Below are 11854 nucleotides of genomic sequence, written 5' to 3'. Positions count from 1 at the left end.
GCTTTCATCCGGGCATTTTATTTACCTTTTACCCACATAGATAACAACGTATCCCATCATTCCTTGTGGTTTTGTCTCACGAACAACTGACGTATATTTATTGCAGGGTAAAGTTTTCCATGATGTCGAAAAGACACCGCATAGATGTTGGAGACTCCTCTAAGAGGTCACGGTACGTCGAAAAAAAACATGATTTATATCTCTACAGTATCGGAGAACAATTTTTCACGCATATCAGATATGATCAAATTGTTGTCATCGATTTTGTAAACTGAGCAAAAACAGTTTTAGTTGGGTATTGTATCGCCATAAACACTGATAATTTCACCATTGTTTTCAGTTCGCTTTTACTAATTTGCGAGAACCTTGTTTGAATAACAGTACATAATGTTCACAAAAATGGTGACGGGTATATTATATGATGGTACATTAGGTCATATAATAAACCAAAATCATTTATCAATTCTTGAAAAGCTACCGCCCGGCTGGTGATCAGGCCACAGGGGCATGTATAAGCTTTGTCTAAATTTAAACGTAGTAAGATATTTATATGGCATATTTTGTCCCTGTGATAGGGATGGGATCATTTTTGGATTAGATAAGACTGTAGCACCGTATTGCCGATGCGACCTCGAGGGTATATTTAAATCCTCTGATCTCGTGATCAAATCTATCCATTGGTGTACAGGAGCAGCTCAGTTGATATAATGTTGGTCTACATTACCACAGGTCGAAATCTGAGATGTGTGGTGTGCAATGTCAGTTTGGGTTTTCAGGAATCTGAGAAACAGACTGGTCTGTGCTGTCATGGGTTGTTTCCTTGGGCAAGCCTATCGTAATGGCTTAGAATGGCATGCAATGGGTGGGCACTTGTATGTTGATCATTAAGGTAGCTGCCCAACTACCTCAACAAGAATCTGCTTCAAAATTACTCCCTGCTCAGTGCAGGTAGAAATGTACATTTGTTCTAGTCATTTATTATTTGTTTTCCTAGAGTTATGGCCCTTGGACTGAACAAGATAGGAATAGTGAACTGAATATTACCAAGTATTTATTTTATCAAATGAGTAAGATAGAGGACAGATGTATATTTCTTCCTGTTGACTTAATTTTCCAGAGTTATGGTCCTTAGATAGTTTACACATTTCTCAGTGCTGGATACAGATATTTATTGAAATTTTGATGTATAAAATGTTGTGTTGTGTGCATAAACCCAATTGTTACTTTGGTTGTTGGCCTAGGTCTGCCAATACATGATACAGCCTTAAAGTACCTCTCATTAACACTTAAAAGCTACATAGGTCTCATGGGTTGCTAGCAGAGTCAACAGTGATGTCTAATTTTGCCTCAAGAAGTAGAGGACATTCTTTGTTTTTTGAAGATTAAAAGTCATATTTCATTGATTGGGATGAAAACTTTGATATTTGTGAATGAAAAACAGGGAAAAAAATCCATTTCGAAAGATGAAAATAACTTTTACTATCAAGGTATTGAGAATATTCTATTTACATTAAATTTTTTTTCTCTCACATCTGTGATGCCAGTCAGAGTTTATCACTTTGTCTCTTTGCACACTGGCATGGCCAGATTGTATACAGAAGATTCAATTCCAAGACACAAGATCTTTCAAAATTGTAAAAGTGATACAACACATTTGACACCAGTAATTGAATTCAGATTGGTCAAAATCAATATGATGTGTTAAAGTTTGTTCCAAATTCTTAAGATTATTAAAGAGTTGTCATTCCTCACTGGTACTAAATGGAATTGCTACAATGATCCCCACAAAAAATGGTCAGATTGAAAAATAGTAATAACCATTCTTTCATTTTAATGTGAACCATCTTTTTTCATACTCATAAGAGGTTGACGCACGTTTTTTATTGTTAGACTGCAAAATGTGAGATAGACCTTATTTATATGATAAAATATGTTCTCATTTTTTCCAGGGTTGAAGATGGGGACAAAGTCAAAGAGGAAAAACCCAAATCAATATTCGAACAATTTAATATACCCAAGCCACAGATACAAATGAACCCATTCACAGGTACATATTGATATTTTCTTTCATAGAGTACTTTATAAGTCCCCTTTGTTGTTGGTCTGTAATGAATGGCATAATATTTGAATGTGACTTTACAGTACTTGATCTGTAGATGATGGTAAATATTACACATATAGAAGTATATGAAGTCCATATTTGAATGGTGTTTCAATTCGAGTACCATTTTGAAGTACTAGATTTCCAGGTATCCCAGTACAATTACATATATGTAAATGCACATATGAGCAATCATATTAAAGCAAAGTATTTGCCCGTATTCCGACTGACAGTTATGAAAAATGTCTCATTTTTTCAACATGTAATGGTTTTAAAACATGAATAAATAGGTTAAGTCCATGTCTTTTCATCTTTTTCACGATCAATTGCATGCATTTAACATAGTTGGTTTTAGGCTTTCATTAATTCTTTCTTTAGTAGTCAAGTTTACCAAGGCAGGTTTTTTTTTTAAGATCTTTGTGCATAAATTTAAGACTTTTAATTGGTAATTACAATTAAAATGCTAATTATTTTTCATGATAAAAGAGTTAAGAAACAGGATATCTGAAATATTGGACTTTGAAAATAAAATTGAAATTATTTGATATTTTTCATGATTTCTTGTTTCAGGTCTTCCTTATTCACCCAGATACTTCGAGTTATTTAACAAAAGAAGCAAACTACCAGTATGGGAATACAAAGAGAAATTTATGGATGTGCTAAATAAAAACCAGACTTTGGTACTGGTGGGAGAGACAGGCTCTGGAAAAACTACACAAGTATGTAACATGTTATAAAAGGAAAGTTAAATTTGTACTATTAATTTACCGTAAATTGTTAATTGTCACTTTGTTATTTTATACTTAGTGTAAAGTACATGTCATTGCTATAGGCAGAGCAAATCTGAAGATTTCAACTCTATATACTTAATTTTATTTTAGAACATTAAATCATTTTGACAAGTCTAACCCATGAAAAAATGTAACAGGGTTTTATCTTGTTAATACTTTTTATTATTTACCTCGTATCTTTACCAGACATATGAAGTGAGGTCAAATTGGCAAATCTAATCTGAATAAAACATCCTTCAAAATTACTGAATAGATTTTGTTTGAATGAAGATGTCCATGTAGATCAGATGTGAAAAGGAGGTGTGTGTAATGTAGTGTCAGAAAGTGTATACTGATTTGTTTTGAGCATGATCTGAAATAATGGCCAGGTTTTGATCAAGTTTTAAGATTTAACATTTGTCTCATAAATATCCTTCTTACTATGTTGATGGATGATAGGCCTGATGCAATGGATGAATTTTCTGTGTGTTGTAGATTCCCCAATGGTGCCTCGAGTGGGTGAGAGCACGGTTTGCAAAGAAAGGAGTTGCATGTACACAACCAAGACGAGTGGCCGCTATGTCGGTCGCTCAGCGCGTGTCAGAGGAAATGGATGTTGGCCTGGGACAAGAAGTTGGCTACAGTATCCGATTTGAAGATTGCACTTCATCAAAAACACTTCTAAAGTAAGAGATTTTTGTTGATATCTGAAGTAAACTGCACCAATCTCTGTTGTTTATATCCCAGCTGTAAGCCTCTGCAATTCATTATAGTTAGACCCGTAATAAATTCAGATACCTAATTTGTCTTGAAATATCTGGTAAAACTTATTTTCTGTGATTATCTATGATTAAAAATCCTTCTTCAACAAAGTTTTAATTTGTTTACAAAATTTTGTTTTACTTTAAAAGTTTCATATTACTTCATGCCATTTTATTTTGAAACAACATCAGGTAATGCATTTCATTTTATACCTCACTGATTGACAGATATATGACAGATGGTATGTTGCTGAGAGAAGGTATGTCAGACCCACTGTTAGAAAACTATGGTATCATCATGCTTGATGAGGCTCACGAGCGTACCCTAGCTACAGATATCCTCATGGGTCTTCTAAAGGAAGTCGCCAAACAGAGATCAGATCTCAAAATCATCATCATGAGTGCAACCCTAGATGCTGGAAAGTTTCAGGTACAGTCAGTTTTTATGGGTTGTCCAATAGAGACAGTATCTTTACTTTAGACACCTAAAAAGGGATGCTTTTTATGGAACTTCTGCAAAATATTCTAAATTTTAGAAATTGGAATTTAATTTCACATAACCACCAATATAAACTCTCAAGTGTTTACCACACAAGCAACCAATCAACTTCTGTGGAATTCTTATCATGAGGAAGTCAAATTGCTAAAACAACTTAGTACTGTACAAGTTATAATCAGATGCATTATGATATACTTAAGTGATATTTCTGCAATTTTGATGGAAAAGACTTGGTTGTCATTATCTTAATCACAGTACAGTGAAGGTTTTCTATATATATATACATATATAAATTATTTGTGGTCGAGAACTGAAAGGAAAACATTAAAATTTCAGAATTACTTTGACAATGCACCACTAATGAGTGTACCAGGACGTACTCATCCTGTAGAGATCTTCTACACACCAGAGCCTGAGAGGGACTATCTGGAAGCATCTATACGTACTGTAGTGCAGATACACATGTGTGAGGAAAAAGAGGGTGATATTCTGTTGTTCCTCACTGGGCAAGAGGTCAGTAGGTTCATCAGTTGTCATTGAATGAGAAGTGCGTTAATTTTTGTTCAATATTGAATTGGATGAATATTTCTCAGTCTTAAGATAACTATGGTTCCATTCGAGGTCAGATGAAATACTACCACATCAAAAGTTTCGGTGAATTTTGAAACAATTGATATATGATGATATAAACATGTTTCTAAATGTTTACGATAAGTGTTTTGCCAACTTAACCACAACACATTTGTTCTCATTCACAGGAGATCGACGAAGCATGTAAACGAATACAGAGAGAAATTGATAATTTGGGACCAGAAATTGGAGACATGAAATGTATACCTTTATATTCCACTCTCCCTCCAAACCTACAACAACGGATATTTGAACCTGCTCCTGCTAAGAAGGCAAACGGAGCGATAGGAAGAAAAGTTGTGGTTTCGACCAATATAGCAGAGACATCTTTAACAATTGATGGTGTGGTATTTGTGATAGATCCAGGGTTTGCAAAACAAAAGGTATATACTTTTTATGGAAGTAAATAACTTTTTGTGGATGTAGACATATGATTGGCCATCTAAATCTTTCAAAGTTTGTCAAGTTCATTCTTTCAGAACATAAAATCAGTTACACTGATTGGAGATCATTTTCACTCAACCGTTGATTTATTTCCAAAAAAGTTATTTATTTTGATAATAATTGTTAAATTCTATTCTGAACAGGTGTACAACCCACGTATACGAGTAGAATCACTTTTAGTGACAGCCATTAGTAAAGCAAGCGCCCAACAGAGGGCAGGACGTGCAGGTAGAACACAGCCAGGAAAGTGTTTCCGTCTATATACAGAACGAGCATACAAACAGGAAATGCAGGAAAACACATACCCAGAAATCTTGCGGTCAAATCTGGGATCTGTAGTGCTACAACTGAAGAAACTTGGTATTGATGATCTAGTCCACTTCGATTTTATGGATCCTCCAGGTGAGTTTCTAGATATCATTATTTAAAAAAAGAAAATTTAAAAGAAATTTTTAATTTGTTATTGTGAACAAGTGTGGTTAAATTGTCAAAATCAACTCCCTTCTAATATCTCAGGAGAGGGTTAAGTGTTTTAAAGAAAATGGCAAATTTATATCCAGGTGAGATTGTAATTCAATATCGGATAACACAATTATTTCTGAGAAAGCAATGGAAAATTGTTGTGTGCCTCTGACACAATATTATGTTGATGATAGTCAATATAGATGGGCTTTCATGTTTTAATTTGATCGTAAAATATTTACTTGGAACAGTAATTTTTGTACAAAAATTTATGGAAATCTGGAAAAAAAAGACTTGTATGAATATGAAACAGTTGATAGATTTGGGTAGAATACAAAGTCATGGCAGAAAATATGAATTATACCACTTGAAAATTACTGAAGGGAAATGGGGAATGCTTAGCTTTTTCAGTGGTACAAAGTGAAATGTCATTTAAATGCCATTAGAATTTTCTTCAACTATTCAATACAAAGAGAGTATTGAGTATTTTATACCTTAGTTAAAACATACATAGGCCATGGGGTTGAATGAGTTCATGATTGAAATTTGTAATGTTATTTCCTTAGCTCCTGAGACGCTGATGAGAGCTTTGGAATTGTTGAATTACCTCGCAGCCCTAGATGATGATGGAGAGCTGACAGAACTTGGGTCCATGATGGCAGAGTTTCCACTTGACCCACAACTGGCCAAGATGGTGATTGCCAGTTGTGACTTCACCTGTTCCAATGAGATTTTATCAATAACTGCCATGTTGTCAGGTAATATATATGCCCCGTGAACAGTGAACATACTCGCCAGTTTCAAACTAAAGTAAAACAATAAGGATACAATTTTTCAAATTTCAACTAAGTTGGATTTCTGTGAGTTATATTCAGTTATTCTAAATCAGTTATCTAGACCATTGTTAAAAGAATTTGCACACACTGGAGAAGTATCGCCCTTCAGATCCTTTTTGCAAAATGACGAAAGACTTCCTTTTTTGTGAAGACATTAAGATCATATAAATCACTGTCCTTAAATATATTACAAACATTCTTCATATCGCGATTTTCTGATTTTTAAGATCACGTAAATCATTGTCATTTTGATATATTACAAACATTCTCCCTATCCCAATTTTCTGCTTTTTAAGATCCTATAAATCATTGCCTTTGTTCCAGATCAAATTTTGATTGTTTCTTCAGTTATTGTTGAGATTTTATCTTATCAATATGATACTTCGAAAGAAAGCTACTACTTCATTATACTGAATAAGAATGCTTGAGTAAAATATTTATTTTTGAGATAAGATGAAAAGCTTTATCCGTCTTTGTATGATATACAAGTATGTTGTGTGGTATACAACTGTTTTGAGATATTCCATCTATAATGCCATCCAAATGTTGAAATGCATATCAATGTACTGTAGTTATTGTAGTAAATAGGACTTAACTTCATGGTATCCCAAGGAGTTGATGGTAAATAGGTATATTTGTTAGTAGTGATAGAGATGGATACTTTGATTCCATGTGTGTCTATGTGGTTTGTGGAAGTTTTAAGGTAGTTTCACCTGTGCAAGACTACTTAAAATATGCTATTACATATGTATTATATAACTATCTCCACTGATAGACTCATTGGGTGTTATGTCTTGTAAACATAAATGTGGTTTTTGACTACTTTATCACCAACAAATATTTAAGTAAATGTGACAGTCTGTTTTAGTCAGTTAGAAGCCCTAAGGTTGGTATGCTGTTAGAATTTTGGCTGTATTTAGTTACAAATCATTGTATTGATTGATATAAATGTTTTGACAGACACAGAAGTAAGGTTTAGTTGTAAGGATATTTTTTGGCATATTTAATCAAGGTTAATTGGAGTGAATCTGTATCATGGACCTTAAGGTGACAAGTTATTTTGTATTGTGGCAATATTCAGATTTAATTTGGTTGATGCTGCATGTATTAGTTATTTTGGAAGTGTTTGATCTCGAGTCATTGGGTTGATGTTATGAGAATTACGTCACAGACTTGATATATTGTAATGTTTTTGGTTGTATCGGACCCATGGCTAATATACTGGCTTCCTTTTAGTCATCTTCCTATCAGTAATGCCTGTGACAGACTAGGTTACTAATGCCGATGCGGATGGGCTCTGTGCCCGGCCCCGTATCACCCATTTAGTCCCACAGTGTTTTGTGCGACCCACGGAGGCAAAGAAGGCAGCTGATGAGGCAAAGATGAGGTTTGCTCACATTGACGGGGACCACCTCACTCTTCTCAATGTATACCATGCATTCAAACAAAGTAAGTAGCAGTCAGGTGTTGTAAATATTTGTGTATTGTTTTGGCTTTCCAAAATTTTAGTCTTGTCTCAAATTTTAAAAGATGATCACATTTTGGTGTAGCTACATTAATAGAAATCAGTTTCTCGTACGTAAGACGTGGAAATCTCATTGTCTTCAGTGGTACATTTTCTGTCTGGTCCAATTTGTCTACTACCTTTACAACAAATTTGATTCCAAGTGATGTCAAAATCATAATTGTCATATTCATATGTCGCTATGACATATAACACAAAGGGAGGTAATAAAATTGTATCAAGTAATTTGGAAAGGAAACAATTTCAGATTATACAATTGTGATGCAAACATGTGCAAGACAAGGAATCTTTTATCTGCTATGTTGACGATAGAGTTTTCTTAGTCGCAGTATACATTTTTATCGTTCTGAATCTCGGCTTCATCTTAAATGAAATGTTACAGAATGTCAGTCCTCATTATAAAATCAATCTCAAACTTGTCACTGAAAACAGGAAAAGTTAATATGATAGCAGAACAGTGAACATACAATTCACTTATTACTGTATTATTTTGTCAAAATTTCCTTGATACAGATTTTTTCTGATGCATGTTGTCTTAAAAATTTCTGGCAAATGTAGAATCGTTTTGTTTACCTTGCATTTAATGGGATAAACTTTCTGATTGTAAATGTAATGTGTCCATCATTTTCAGGCCAGGAAGATCCCCAGTGGTGTTATGACAACTTTGTTAACTTCCGATCACTGAAGAGTGCTGACAACGTACGGCAGCAGCTGGCCAGGATCATGGATCGGTTCAATTTACGGAGATCCAGTACTGACTTCACTAGTCGGGACTACTATCTTAACATCAGGAAGGCTCTGGTTTCTGGATTTTTCATGCAGGTCAATAGATATCAATTCCTTACCAAACAACATTGTTTATTACCCCATCCCCAAAGTGTCTTTTTAATTCAGTTAGCTTTGTCCTATCCATGAAATTCAAAGTAAAAAATATATTATTTGCTTAGAAGAGCAGCCTATTTTTACGAGAAAAATCACTGGCTTCCAGACATTTTCACAGGAATATATCAATAATTTCAATTTCTACTACCTTGTAAAGATTACATCCCCACACTTCCATCAAAATATTAAGAAGCTGTTAGGTAATTCAAAAAGCAAGTTTTCATAAATCTCTTGAAGGAATCCATTGTTTCACTATTGCAATAAGTTAGCTGTATATTGATGGAAGAGTGTTAACTGAAGGGGACCTTGATGACAAAGTCTCCTTGTATTGTGGGCTTTAAAATCAGTATAACTATAGTTATTTTCTCTACATGACTATTTCTACTGAAAATATAACTAGTATTTTGGTGAACAAAAGTAACAAAAATATTTTCCTTCAGAATGGACAAGGTGCCATTTTATTGACCAGTGGTACAATATGTAAGTTTGTGTGCGGCAAATAAGCTGTTATTTTTGTCATTACAATGAGGTTTATTTAGGTTTTGGCAATATAAGCATGATTGCTACACTGAAGTAATGATTGTGTCAGCTACGTCAACTACACATTTTACCATTACTATTGTCTCTATTTTCTTAACTTGTTGGTGGCAGGTTGCCCATTTAGAAAGAACTGGACACTACCTAACGGTGAAGGACAGTCAGATTGTCCAGCTCCATCCATCCACCTGCCTTGACCACAAACCAGAGTGGGTCCTTTACAATGAGTTTGTATTGACCACTAAGAACTACATTCGTACAGTGTCTGATGTCAAACCTGACTGGTATGTACCTGTTGTTGGGGAAAGTCTTGATTTTTTATAATTTCACGAAGAATTATTTTATAACAAATTACTGCATAACAGCTGGTGTGACGTGACGTGACATGATATGACGTACTTCAAAATTCATTCATGAGTGGGCCCATCACATTCCTAACAGCAATGTGTTGAAGTAAAAAAAAAAATTGTTAATTATTCATTGTTTATAGTAAGGTATTTGGATATTTTTCGATAGTGTAGACCATTATTTGTTTACATCAATGAATGACTGCGATCCACACACCAGGTGAATGTAAACAGATTTGTAATGCATACAAAGAAGTCCTAACAGAAACACCATAAGGTGGCATGTTGCCATTGACTCTTCCAATCAATATAAAGTAGGGGGAGATACACTTGTTTTTTTCCATCAAGAAATTAAAAGGAAAAATTGATGAACCAGAAATTAGGCATTTTGCATACGAACAAAGACAAATAAATTATTGTATTGCTACTTCTAAACAAAGTGAAGAAGCAGTAAGATGAGTACCTCATGTAATGAAAATATTACGGGGTTAATTTACTGAAAAATTCTTATAGATCTTGTACACCACACTGACCTTTAGAACCTCTACCACGCCCTCAGATGTTGTGACACCTGGCCCCACTTGTATAAAACATCTCAACTTGAGATTTCCTCAAGTCGAGATTTTCCTCAGCTAATATCTCCTCGAAAATATCTTGTATGAAAATTCCTCAAGGAATTTCAGGACATCCTAGCCGATGACTTCCTCCTGTTCCTTGAGAAAATTTTATACAGGCCGTTTTTGAGGAGATACCAGCTGAGGAAGATCTCGACTTGAGGAAATCTCAAGTTGAGATGTTTTATACAAGTGGGGCCTGACCTTTAATTTCTAAACCTTCCTGAATACTTGGTTTATATTTATAGAAAATAGATTGTTAGATATGTTTCCTGTATTTAATCAGATGTCACAGAGATTTCTCACTTGTGTTGCAGGCTGGTAGCAGTGGCTCCTCAGTATTATGATATGGAAAACTTCCCTCAGTGTGAAGCTCGGCGACAATTAGAGAGGATCATTGCAAAGATGCAAACAAAACAGTACCAAGAAGGAAACTAACAGACAGATATTACTTACCAGTAGTTACAAGACTAAATGTTAAGGTCATTTGTCATCAACACCTATCGGTAGTCAGTGTTGTTTGTGATCAGTACCAACATATAAGTTTTGAATAGAAAAAGGATCACAAGGAAAAAGATGTGTTTTTTGAAGGACGTGATCAAGTGACTACAGCGTGTTTTTTGAAGGATGCGATTAAGTGACTACAGCGTGTTTTTTGAAGGATGCGATTAAGTGACTACGACTTTTTAAATTAACCTCTGTATATTCATCAAACTCTAAAGATTAGGAGGAATTGTATTCAAGATCAGGATTAATGTCACATACTAGTGATATGGGAAGTCTGTTTTTTATTTCTAGTTGGTTTAGATACAAGCAGAAAAATCACTGGCTTATTAAAAGTGAATTAGTTCATTGTAATTTGGAGCAAAACAAGAACAAAAAAATAGAACATTTCACTATAGATAAATGTTAAATTTAAACACAAAGGAGCTAAACGTTCGTGTTCATCATTGTCATCCATCATCTTCATCAATATCAGTGTCACCATTATTTGGTTGTCATTATCAGCATTGTTGAGTTGTAGTTGTTGTTGTCATTGTTCTGACATGTGATGTATTTAAACACCGACCAGTGTGTGTGCTTGTTTGGAGTCCGTGGTAAACCCAGGCATAAACAGCATTGATTAGGAGTGACTGTTCATTACATGTTGTATGTCATGCTCATTCGTCATGGTGAATGACAGTTGCATTAAAATTGAAATGGATTACCTACTTTTTGTTAGTTTTATATCTTCTTTCACTTAAAGAGACATTATAAAGCTTGAGTAGTGTCTGTTGTCATCTCACCAGCAACTTTTTCTCAGCTGCGCAAGAACGTGTGTAGTCCGTGAGAAATGTTTGTGTTGAAAATATGTTATACAAAAGTGTATTGAATATTATTGCAGATGCTAAATTTAACCGATAGTGTATGCTTCAGTGACTTGCTTCAGATTCTTGTGTTAAGATT

At 34.5% G+C, this 11854-nt stretch overlaps 1 protein-coding gene across 1 annotated transcript; it reads left to right on the top strand.

Annotated features, from left to right (window-relative positions):
* Window positions 1-90: 90 nt before the first annotated feature.
* LOC132552688 (putative pre-mRNA-splicing factor ATP-dependent RNA helicase PRP1) lies at window positions 91-11612 on the top strand. The gene is made up of 13 exons (XM_060216879.1): window positions 91-172; window positions 1950-2047; window positions 2672-2820; window positions 3367-3557; window positions 3861-4062; window positions 4468-4644; window positions 4890-5144; window positions 5349-5607; window positions 6234-6425; window positions 7830-7952; window positions 8660-8850; window positions 9562-9731; window positions 10726-11612. Exons 1-13 carry the CDS (start codon window positions 120-122, stop codon window positions 10844-10846), a joined length of 2181 nt encoding a protein of 726 aa, XP_060072862.1. The 5' UTR covers window positions 91-119; the 3' UTR covers window positions 10847-11612.
* Window positions 11613-11854: the final 242 nt, after the last annotated feature.

This window comes from Ylistrum balloti, unplaced genomic scaffold, assembly GCF_031769215.1.
Source record: "Ylistrum balloti isolate Yb309-2 unplaced genomic scaffold, AGI_CSIRO_Ybal_v1 Utg370268, whole genome shotgun sequence".
Lineage (NCBI taxonomy): Eukaryota > Metazoa > Mollusca > Bivalvia > Pectinida > Pectinidae > Ylistrum > Ylistrum balloti.
The sequence above is the reverse complement of the archived record's forward strand: the minus strand, read 5'-3'. Positions and strand labels throughout refer to the sequence as shown.

Coding starts and splice junctions, on each gene's coding strand:
- LOC132552688 (XM_060216879.1), top strand. CDS start 120: ATGATGTCGAAAAGACACCGCATAGATGTTGGAGACTCCTCTAAGAGG. Junction 5,145..5,348: donor CAGGGTTTGCAAAACAAAAG/GTATATACTTTT, acceptor TATTCTGAACAG/GTGTACAACCCACGTATACG. Junction 9,732..10,725: donor TCTGATGTCAAACCTGACTG/GTATGTACCTGT, acceptor CTTGTGTTGCAG/GCTGGTAGCAGTGGCTCCTC.